This window comes from Polypterus senegalus, chromosome 12, assembly GCF_016835505.1.
Source record: "Polypterus senegalus isolate Bchr_013 chromosome 12, ASM1683550v1, whole genome shotgun sequence".
Lineage (NCBI taxonomy): Eukaryota > Metazoa > Chordata > Cladistia > Polypteriformes > Polypteridae > Polypterus > Polypterus senegalus.
This window is the reverse complement of record NC_053165.1, coordinates 156,617,851-156,630,216: the sequence shown is the minus strand read 5'-3', so window position 1 is coordinate 156,630,216 and position 12,366 is coordinate 156,617,851. Positions and strand designations below refer to the sequence as shown.

General features: G+C 39.0%; 1 protein-coding gene across 3 annotated transcripts in view; it reads left to right on the top strand.

Annotated features, from left to right (window-relative positions):
• The window catches only part of LOC120539994 (protein Wiz-like), a 117,486-nt gene that overhangs the window by 36,973 nt on the left and 68,147 nt on the right, over positions 1-12,366 (top strand). For 2 of the 3 annotated variants that reach the window (XM_039770420.1, XM_039770418.1), the window contains exon 5: positions 9,154-11,564. In XM_039770420.1, coding sequence (XP_039626354.1) covers positions 9,154-11,564 — 2,411 coding nt within the window. The remainder of the gene's footprint in view (positions 1-9,153; positions 11,565-12,366) is intronic. The other variant, XM_039770419.1, reaches the window with a different exon arrangement.

Below are 12,366 nucleotides of genomic sequence, written 5' to 3'. Positions count from 1 at the left end.
GTTTTCATTTCAACTGTGGTTATTTACATAGGTTTACTGTATAAAGTGTTCTAGAAAGTGAAATAACAATTTTAACACATTTAATTATTTATGTATTATGTATTTATTTGTCCCGTGACCCTGTGTTTGGATTTAGCGGGTTAGAGAATGGATGGACGGGTGGATGGATGTATTTATTTGTTACAGTGTATAATGTATTCATTACAGTAAACTGTTATTTCGTGTTCTGGGGTAGAATCCCTTGGTCGGTCATTTTTTATGTTCTCTCTGTCCCTGTGTGGATTTTCTACCAAGTTTTCTTCCCTAATCTCCAGTAGCATGAAGGTTAGGTTGATTATTGATTCTAGTAAGCGGATTTGAGAATGTTATGTTAACTTTTACAGTACATTGCAATGTATTTGAGTGAATATGAAAGAGAGCTGTATTCAGCCCCCAAATTTAATTGATTGTAATACATTTGTGGATCTGTAACTAATGTTCTCTGTTCTAGCGGTAATAAATGAATATGTAAAATAAAAATACAGATGTCTCGTAGTAGTGGTAGTAATAATACTGATTGAACAAATGTTCCCAATGTCTATGAATGAAAATAAGAAAATGATAGCCTTAAAAATTTATGTTACAGTATAAAATAATTGAGAATGTCACAGAGTTGTATGTAGAAGGACTAGTTAATGAGTGGCTCATAAATGGCCAGATCATTTTGCCTTTAGCTTTAAACAAATATAAAAACAGTATATCTAATTTCATACCTGTAGAATCAAGCTGCCATTCAGTTTTTCACTGCTGCATTAGGTCCAGGTTGCAGACTTAAAATGTTACATTTTCTTTGTAGATCAGTCTTCAGCTAAAATAAAACCCTTTGGCTGACCTGTGGAGAGCTTGTCCAGAATAACATCATTAGCGTACCAACTATTTATTAAGCACCTTTCTTAAAATTTAAATCTAGTAAGAGCCACCGATCAAACATAACCAGATACAGTGCATCCGGAAAGTATTTACAGCGCATCACTTTATCCACATTTTGTTATGTTACAGCCTTATTCCAAAATGGATTAAATTCATTTTTTTCCTCAGAATTCTACACACAACACCTCATAATGACAGCGCGAAAAAAGTTTATTGAGGTTTTTGCAAATTTATTAAAAATAAGAAAATTGAGAAAGCACATGTACATAAGTATTCACAGCCTTTGCCATGAAGCTCCAAATTGAGCTCATGTGCATCCTGTTTCCCCTGATCATCCTTGAGATGTTTCTGCAGCTTCATTGGAGTCCACCTGTGGTAAATTCAGTTGATTGAACATGATTTGGAAAGGCACACACCTGTCTATAGAAGGTCCCACAGTTGACAGTTCATGTCAGAGCACAAACCAAGCATGAAGTCCAAGGAATTGTCTGTAGACCTCTGAGACAGGATTGTTCCGAGGCACAAATGTGGGGAAGGTTACAGAAAAATTTCTGCTGCTTTGAAGGTCCCAATGAGCACAGTGGCCTCCATCATCCGTAAGTGGAAGAAGTTCGAAACCACCAGGACTCTTCCTAGAGCTGGCCGGCCATCTGAACTGAGCGATCGGGGGAGAAGGGCCTTAGTCAGGGAGGTGACCAAGAACCTGATGGTCACTCTGTCAGAGCTCCAGAGGTCCTCTGTGGAAAGAGAAGAACCTTCCAGAAGGACAACCATCTCTGCAGCAATCCACCAATCAGGCCTGTATGGTAGAGTGGCCAGACGGAAGCCACTCCTTAGTAAAAGGCACATGGCAGCCCACCTGGAGTTTGCCAAAAGGCACCTGAAGGACTCTCAGACCATGAGAAACAAAATTCTCTGGTCTGATGAGACAAAGATTGAACTCTTTGGTGTGAATGCCAGGCATCACGTTTGGAGGAAACCAGGCACCGCTCATCACCAGGCCAATACCATCCCTACAGTGAAGCATGGTGGAGGCAGCATCATGCTATGGGGATGTTTTTCAGTGGCAGGAACTGGGAAACTAGTCACGATAAAGGGAAAGATGACTGCAGCAACGTACAGAGACATCCTGGACAAAAACCTGCTCCAGAGCGCTCTTAAGCTCAGACTGGGGCGACGGTTCATCTTTCAGCAGGACAACGACCCTAAGCACACAGCCAAGATATCAAAGGAGTGGCTTCAGGACAACTCTGTCAATGTCTTTGAGTGGCCCACCCAGAGCCCAGACTTGAATCCGATTGAACATCTCTGGAGAGATCTTAAAATGGCTGTGCACCGACGCTTCCCATCAAACCTGATGGAGCTTGAGAGGTGCTGCAAAGAGGAATGGGTGAAACTGGCCAAGGATAGCTATGCCAAGCTTGTGGCATCATATTCAAAAAGACTTGAGGCTGTAATTACTGCTAAGGGTGCATCGACAAAGTATTGAACAAAGGCTGTGAATACTTATGGACATGGGATTTCTCAGTTTTTTTATTTTTAATAAATTTGTAAAAACCTCAAGTAAACTTTTTTCGCGTTGTCATTATGGGGTGTTGTGTGTAGAATTCTGAGGAAAAAAATGAATTTAATCCATTTTGGAATAAGGCTGTAACATAACAAAATGTGGAAAAAGTGATGCGCTGTGAATACTTTCTGGATGCACTGTATTCCCTAAACTAAAACTAGATTTCTCATTGTCCTTCGAGAGAACACATGGATCAAACTAACCAGAAATTTATCTTTGCAAACCTTGAATGACTCAAATGGCATTACACTGGGCAGGCTTTATGTGGCTTCAGTAACTAATTACTAAAGTTACTAATGCATCAATTAAAAATACAAGCAAAAGTCAAAATAAGAATAAAGGTTAACATCTGAACACATGACATATCTGTAATATCCTCTTTTGGGCATTGTCCCAACAGTGCCCTGAGTAAAAGCTATACAGTACTTGGAAATACACAAGTGATACCACAGTAAAGATGGATTCCACCTTGTGTCTCATTTGTTTGTTTTTTGTATATTGCTTGTTTGTGATTATGTATAATATCAGATGACAAACATTTGCTTACTGCTTTGAATTCTCTGCTGTGCTCAGCCTTAATCATGTAGGAAAAACAGAAAATATTTAGAATTCTTCTTTGGGCAGGATGGTAGCTATATGATAAAACAAAAGGTATTACATGGCACAACATTCTTCCTATGGCTTACTTGTTCATGGAGGATAATGAATATGTGCATTTTAGCATTTTTGTTCAATACTATGCCAAGCCCGGATAAATGGGAAGGGATACATCAGGAAGGGCATCCGGTGTAAACTTCTTCCAAATCGATGTGCGGACAGATGATCCGCTGTGGCAACCCCTAACGGGAGCAGCTGAAAGAAGAAGAAGAAGAAGAAGAAGAAGACTATGACTATAGATAAATACCTGGAATTCTGTGCGTGTTGATTTTCTGTAACTTTTTTTTTTTAACCTTGGTATCAAATTATTTTCTTTTTTTTTCCCATGCCTTTGAATCTTCCTCTTTCATTTTATTCTCTTATAGTTTTTTTATCATTATATTTTCTTCTGTTGCATTGCCAATGTGTTTTTTAGTGTTGTCACCATTATGTGACTTCATTGCCAAGGTCATAAGTCCCAGAAGTGGCATCAGGTGACATCATCAGCTCAACTCTATGCAGTATAACCTTCTGATGTAAGTCAGTCATTATCAAAGTTTCATGGATAATAAACAAAAGCCTTTCACAAGTTTTGTAAAAGATCTTTTCGTTAACAGACTTCTTAAATAGGTTAGTTTTGATCAAGTATTGGGTTTAATTACACAATTGTTTGTCTTTCTGATGAGAATCCTGCTAGTGTTTTGCTTTAAATTTCACCTCCTGGTTGCACAGAAAGTTTTTCCATTTAAAAATAAGCCATTTTGGTATTCTCGGTGCTGTTTACATTGGGATTTTGAAATTTCAGTTATTTGTGCAGCAAACTTTACTGACCAAACTGACCATTCCCAATACATTTTCTTGAAGAATAAACCTGGCAGGCAGGTAGACATGACGTCAACAGTAGGTGCGTTTGTATTTTGAAATGGGTAAATAAATCATTTGAGAGCTTCTGTTTTATTGTGCAAGTCGTTTCAGGCATTAGCCCTTTCAATCAGTCTTGTTATGTGTTTTGCTTTGTTTGTTTTTTTTGTTCATTTCATAGTGATTTACAATGGTTTTCACATTAAAAAGTGTTATATCTTAAAAATCAGCCTTGTATGCCTTTTCTTTTTAGCATGGTACTAGAAAATTGCAACTAAAGAGCAGAAAATCTTAAGCAGTACTTAACTATCCATAACAGTCCCCACACTTAATTCCTTAAGAAACATTAAAAACAGTTTTTCTTTTATGGTACAACTGGTACAGTGCTGTCCTCATCACATAACAGTGGTATTAATCAATATTCAGGGGGTCCTTGGGTTACGACACAGTTCCCGAACTTTGGTGTAAGTCGAAACACACCCTAGCCTAAGTCACTTACCTATCCTAACACATTTGCAAAATCATAATCTAGAACATAAAAACACAACTAAGCCACAGAAAAAGGAAATGACATAAATATACTGTACTGTACACTGTATTATAGTAACAGAAAAAATGAGTGTAAAAAAATCCTTACCTTTATTCCTTTACACGTCAAGTCTTTATGGGAGTGAGCGTTGTAAACTCAAAACGTTGTATGTCGAGAAGTTGTAATCTGAGGACCCCCTGTATATGGCGATTTGCTCTCATCATGCAGATTCAGATGTGGTTACTTTGTAACCAATCTTAAACTAGTCATTAAGTAAATTGACCAAAAACTGCAGGTACTCACATGCCAACTATCACTGAGACGGTTACATTTTTCCAAGCCCAGTAAAATGAAGTGTAATTCAGTATAAAAGATTAACACATTAAAGCAACTATGTCCATCTTTGATGTGTGTGTGTATTTTCCACACCTACTGGTTTGATTTGGTATAAGCAATGCAACCTGATAAAGAGTGTAAAGCATAGTCTTGCTTCACGAAAAATGTTGTAGCAACTCTGATCTGAACCTCAGTGGGACACTTTGCCCCAAGTGGTCACAAACCATGAGAAGGGTTGAGGATACCTGGTGGGGTCTTTTGGGAATAAGAATCAGTACTTAGAGAGAACCTGAACTGCATCTTCCTGCTGCTGAGGCCCATTACCCTGTGTGACTGCCATTGAACCTCAGATGTAGACCCTGGCCTTGAACCTGGAGGTGGTGTGGTAGATGGGTGGCCTCTAACCCTGGGAAAGCTGGGTGTTGTGTAAATGAAGTAGAAGGAAGTGTGTAACACCGCAGAAGACCTGAGCTGCATGGCAGAAATTGCTACTAAAAAAGCCAACTGTCGTTTTTAGAGCCCACTAGTCTTGCATAAAGTTTCTAATTGCATTACTTTGTCTCTTGCACTCCCCAACCCCTGAATCATTACAGTGTCACTATGGTTATATAAAAGTATGGATTCCACCATATTCTTTGGGGTATTTCTGAACCAATTGCAATCTGAGACTTCAGTCCAGAGATCATCAGACTTTCCTCTAAAAGCTGGGGTATAATTAATCACATTATAGAGGCTAAGATACATTAGAACTGTTAAAACCAAGCAAGCAGCTAGTAAAACGTATTGCTGTATACAATATATAAAACATTTTAAACTCCCTTCCTTTTAAAGATCCTAGGGTATAATGGGGAAAGAATCTTTCATTTAATATTTCAGAATAGGAGTGGAAGGCAGCCATGCACAAAATACACTCTAGTTCCATATGTGCAAAGCATTCAGTCATTCATCTTGCAAGCATGTTACATCTCGCCTGAAGAGGGGACCTAAGTTGCCTTGAAAGCTTGCATATTGTAATCTTTTTAGTTAGCCAATAAAAGGTGTCATTTTGCCTAACTTTTCACTACATTCATAATGGCTAACACGGTACAGCACCCTAGTACTACAATCATTCATCTTGAAATCTTTTTATCAAATCTACTTATCTCATTTAAAATTGTCCAAAATGTATCCAAGGCAAGATTCAACCTGTGAATGTTGTAATCTAGCTCCTGCCTCACTGGGCCACGTATTTTGGGCAGGCACCAAACTAACATCATTTTGGACAAAGATTTGTGAATGCCTATCAGGTAGTCTTGGTGTCACAATCACTTCTAACACATTAATAGCTGTGTTTGGTGTACCGCCAGATGGGCTTAAAGAGGAGGAGGACAAACAAATTGTAATTGCCTTTACCTCACTCCTAGCACATAGTCTTATCTTGCTCAAATAGAAGAATTCCACCTCACCACTTTTAAGTTAGTGGGAAACTGATATTCTATACCAGGGTTCTCAAACTCCGGTCTTAGAGGGTTTCATTCTAACCCTTTTCTTAATTAGTGACCTCTTTTTAATTAATTGTAATTGACTTGCCCTTGAAGACTCAGACCCTTTAATTGTTTCTTTTTCCTTAATTAGCTGTCAAACAACAATGAGATACAAAATGAACTAAAACATGACCAGCAAATTGTATCCATCATACAATATCTGAAAATTAATAAAGATTAAGGTCTCAGGAATGTTGATCTGCTCAGGTCCCCAAAACATTTGAACAGTACTCTTATAAAAGAGAAAATCAACAATTTCAGAAATGTCTGCTAGTGCACAACGAGAGCAGCAACAAGTAATAGAATTAAAGAATGGGTTTAATTAACAACAAGAATCGGCTCCTAATTAAGCAACTGGTGGGTGTTTGAGGCCCTGACTTAGTTGGTTTTCTGTTTGCTCACTCATTTCTCATTTCATTTCTGTTTGTGTGTTGTTTAAGGAAAGAAATGAAGCAATTCAGAGGAACGATAAAGAAATTCTGGGAAATAAATCTTCAAAAACAAGTTCATTGAAATGAATTTAAAAGTAGTTAATTAGCAGCTAAAACAGGTCACTAATTGAGAAAAGGATTAAAAAGAAAACCTGCAGCCACTGTGGCCCTCCAGGACCAGAGTTTGAGAACCCTGTTCTATACTATTTGAAATTGGAAAAAATCTGATTCTCACTTAGAGGATCTGTTCAAAACATTTTTAAAATATGGCAAGATCTAATCAATAACATTAAAATGTGCTATATAAATAAATGTTGTTGTTGTTTAAGAATAAGCTTCTATATTGGGGAAAAGGATACACTTTCTTTCTTTTATGATTACATCTTGCCTGAAGAAGGAAGCCTGAGTTGCCTCAAAAGCTTTTCTGATTAGCCAATAAAAGGTGTCATTTTGCTTAACTTCTCACTACATCCTTACCCATTAAAATTTTGTGAATTATAGAAAGAATTACCGTAGATCCCGGAATACAGGCCGACCCGGTATATTAGCCAAACCCCTTCTCTACCTACTAAATTACATGTATTTGCTGATGACCGGTATTTAAGCCGACCCCCTTCTCCAAGCAAAATTTTCTAAATTTCCTTAAAAGTGTCTCTTCGGGTATATTTATAATGTTTATCGGCGAGAATTTGAGACTGCCGGCATTTTTGATATATAATATAATGTTCATAATTTACCAAAACACCAATAATTTTTCTAATGTACTAACTAAAAAGTTATAAATAGTGCCTAGCCTACTTCGATTAAGCTAGGAGCATGGCGGCGCGCATGGTCGCAGCGGCTCAGGGCTCTCCTTTTCAGTGCACTTTTTTTGTTGTTTTTGTACCTTTTTTGTCCTTGTTTGTGCACGATCAGTTCGGCGAACATCCGCTACACCATTCAGAACCTTATAGACATCGGTGTCCAGAGCCAGACATCTGTTTCGAGTGTTTTTCATCACACGCACAACATCCCAGACAACATAGCGAGACCAGCGGGCTCTCCGTGGATTGTTGTCGGGTCTAGGAGACGACACAGATGGAGGAGGGAAAGAAAGCAGAAGCGGGGCCGCAGATCCGGCGTTATGCTAAAGCTAAAAAACAACCATACAAGCCCTATACAGAATTTTATTCTGCACTGAAGGAGCTGCTTTTAATCTCATTGTAGATGCGTATAGTGACAATAAAAGGAATTCTATTCTAGAAATAATTTCATACTGTACTCACCATTTAATTTGACATCTTTGGGCTGCAGGAAGGGAGGAGATATTTCCACACAATGTCCATCTTCGTTTCGATTGCGATCGCTTTCTTTTACCTTCTCTTCCTTTCTTAGCAATTATGTGTCTTGCTTGCATGGTCTTAATGAATTATATATATATAGGTAAATCACTGCAATGACGGAAATTACATCCACAAACACATTTATCTGGGCTCCGACTGACGCTACTAACGCTCTCGGTTGTTTGTTTACAATCGCGCAAGCGGATACACGTGACCGCATCCATTTCGTAATGCAAGATGTTGGTCTTAAATCAAAATATAAAATTTCATTTTAAACTTCACGATAATTTATTATAAATTTTATTAATAAAATCAATAACTAAAACACTTTTTTGAATAAATTCTTTATTTAATTTAAAGTATCGGCATTCAAAGTTACTTCTTCATCTGAAAGATGGCTCTGTGGTTTCGTCATTATTTACTTCCGTATTCATCTGCAAAACCGGCATTGCACTGGAAATCTTGAATCTGAAACGATACTCGTTGTATAAACCGACCCCCAAACTCCAAGCCAAAAATCTAGGACAAAATTCTCGGCTTTTATAACGGGATCTACGGTAAACCTATCTGTTTATTTAGGCAAGTTAGAAAACCTCTGAGCTAACTTAGAACAGCAGATTTTGTGTCATATTTTCCTTGTCTTGTGTATATTTTGTACACCTTTTTGTGTTTAGACAACCTGTAGGTAGTTATTCTGCTTCTCTAATCTTCGTTTTTATCAATACATTGTATTATTCAGTTTCTTAAAAAAAACAATTGTCGTTTGGTATAATAGAGTTAAATTGAACAACCTGTGTCACAATCCACAGAGAAGGATGAGGAAAATTATTTGAATCTTACCAATAGTGTTTTTAATTATTGGCTTAGCATTGTCAACACATTTAAACACATTTAAAAATAAAATATTTAATGCCTCTATGTTTATTGGTCCTATGATGCTGGGCCATCCCCTTTTTTTTCAGCTTTATAATAATAACTGTGTGCAAAATATGTCTTATGGCTTTAAAAGTTTAGTAATAAGCTCTTATATTTTTTGTAGATCAGAAAGTGAGGAGGACACTACATCTGAACAGGATCAATTAATATCCACTTTATCAAACAGCCCCAGCCTGAGGGACAGTCCTTCTAGAATGGATACTAAAGATGGGCTGATTCTAAGTTCAGAGCAGCACCGCAGAACACAGAGCACTTCACCTGTTGAATCAGAGGAGAGTTTGAGCCAGACCACACCAGTCACATCTAAGCACTTAAGCAGTGTAGCATATTCGGCTCCTCTTTCCGAAGCAATGGATCCAAAGAGCCGAAAAAATGTGATGTCTTCCCAGGACTGTGTAGATAAAGCCAGTCCCAGGAGAGCTGAGGAAAAGGACGAAACTAAACCAAAGGATGAGGCACAGCACTTAGAGAAAGAAGGCATAGCATCACCTTGCTCAGGAATAAGCTCTGAGGAAGGTTATCAGCCAATTTCAATGGGTGGGGAGGAGGATGTGTATGAATTTCCAGGTTCTGAAGGAGGCAGTCCTCCTCCACTTTCCTGGGCATCCAGCACTTTGCGCAAAACACTAAAGCCTTTCTCAGGGTTGCAGAACTCTGCAACTGAAAGGGAGGAAGGCCTTCTTAAAGCCAAGCTAAGTTCTATGTCTTCTGATATCAGACCCTTAAATGTGTCTTCAGAAAATAAAACACTGTGGAGTACTCGCTATAGCAGCACAGTAGAAACAATGGCCCATTCTTTTGGTGCAACTGCCAGTTTTGATATGGATGAGGAGCCTTATGGATACAATAGTTTTACAATGGACGGAGGTGAAGAAGAGATTTTTTCAGAAGAAGCAGAGCCATCAGTTTTTACTTGCGTCGAATGTAGCATTTACTTTAAAAAGCAGGTCCACCTGCAGGAACACATGCTTCAGCACTGCCAGGGGCAAAGTCAACCAGGAAAGGATGGGCCAGCTGGTGTTGGCAGAGGATCTGGTGGGAGCAAGTTCACCTGCTCAGAGTGTGGGTGGGAATTTGAGGATCGTTCAGCCTTGGCCCAACATCAACGTCTTCACCAAGAATCAAGGGCAAAGATCGTGGAGGAGATTCGAAAGCTAAATGAAAACCAAGATGAGGGTAATAAACCAAGCTTGCATTGCCCAAAGTGCCAGTTTGGAACCAACTCTTCCAAGTTATTTGTTGAGCACACTAAAATGCACATCAAGGAACAGAACCAGCAATCTGGAAAAGCTAGCCATTCACCCTTGGGCCTGTATCGGCCCTTTAGTCCTACAGTTCACCAGTCACAGACTATAAAGGAACGCTACACCTGCAAAATATGTAGTTTCCCAGCCCCCAGTGAAAATATTCTTAAAGAACACATCAAATATACTCACTCACTTTCCTCATGGGAGAAAGAGATCCTACAAGAAAGTGTTGAGAGTCTTCCAGGGACCAGTAAAGACGCCTACAGCCTGACCAAATCATATCCCTCCGTAAGGACTTCCATTTTCAGCACACAGAGGAAGGCTTCTCAACAAATGGAGGACTCGCAGCCTTTTGAAGAGGTTGACCATTCTGCTATATTGAACCCAGAATCAGGGCTGACAAGTGGAGCTGTTATTAAGGATACATCCTTCCAAAACCAAGTTCATAACATTCATAAAAAATCTAACTTTGGTGTCCCAACTGCATTTAAAAGTGGTTCTTACCGCACAAGAGTGCTAAGCCCTGACTGCCAAGGGCCACTTTTACATCCCAAGCGAAAGGAGGTTGCCTTTAAAAGCATTGGGAACCAAAGAAACAAAGAACAATTTGAGCAGCCAGCAATGAAAGGCATCAGCCAGTGGTCCATGAGTGTCCTGGAAAGCATGGAAGATGAAGGAATTTCTTCTAGCTCTGAGGTAGACCCATTGGACAATCTAGGCTTGTGGTTTCCAGATCAATTAGAAGTTCCTGAGAAAGCTATGGAACTCAAAAGAGAGTTCAGGAACTGCCTTAGAGAATCTGCAGACAGCCTAGAACTATCTGAAGAGCAGCAGAACCAGCTGAGGCAGATGGTCCCAGTGGTTATATTAGAAACTTTAAACCTTCACCCCAAGCGTAACAATAAGCCCTCAAGCCATGGCACTCATGACATTCTGCAAACTTTTGAAGAGGAGGAGAAAGACGACATGTGTGTGTCTCCTTTTGTCTTGGAGCATCTCATTCCTCAGAGATCAGATGAAGATTTCTTGGATGATTTTGCGAATGATTTATTTCGCCCTGACCCTAGCCTGCTAAAAAATATGGAAAGAAAGTGCCCTTACTGCCCAGACCGCTTTCACAATGGCATTGGACTGGCAAATCACGTGCGGGGGCACTTAAATAGGGTGGGTGTCAGCTACAATGTGCGCCATTTCATCTCTCCTGAAGAGGTCAATGCCATTGAGCAGAAATTCTCGTACCAAAAGAAGAAGAAAAAAGGTGGGCAAGGTATTTTTTTTCAGTTTTCTCTCAGTATAAATGTTTTTTGGATTAATCAAAGTAATTGAGACCACTATTCAAATAAAATGGCCTGCATGCATGTAATGAAGGTGAACAAAATAGAATTCAGTGGCAAGCAGATTTTCCAGAATCTTCTGCTATCCTTTTAATGGCAGCATGTTTTGGCCATGGAATCCTTAAGGGGAAGGCATTCCATTGGCATCTTTCTTCAGTTGGCTGAATGTTGAGATACACTTCTGTCACTTATATATTCTTCTGTTTGTCATGGGGTTGGGGTTTTGAACCTAAACAGTCACAGTGAAACAACTAACATTAATATACTAGTTTTACACTAAAAGGTAACATTATTTATATAATGTTTTCTTGGTGAAACACACAAACCAAAAGAAAAATATGTGATATCATTCTTTAATTCACTGGCCTTATTTTAATTGTAATTTAATTAGACTTGATCTTTATTAAGGGTTGTCAAACCCTATCCCAGACTCTCAGTATGCATACTATTTTTTGACACCAACTAAAGCCTGTAATTGGTCTGCTACTTTAAGGATGTACTCATACTAGGCACGTTTGTTCCGTACCGTGCCTGAGCACGATTGTCCCTCCTTTCTACTTCCCCACTGGCCTGCACACATTCTGGGCCTGGGCACACTTTCGTCACTACCATGTGACTTTGTGTAAAGCCAAAACAATATCCGAACATGAAGTGACCTCTTGCATGCCAAAATGATTTTCCTTATTTTGTGTTTGTTTTTTGGAGTTGTGTGGGGCAGGATAACGCTCTACCCTC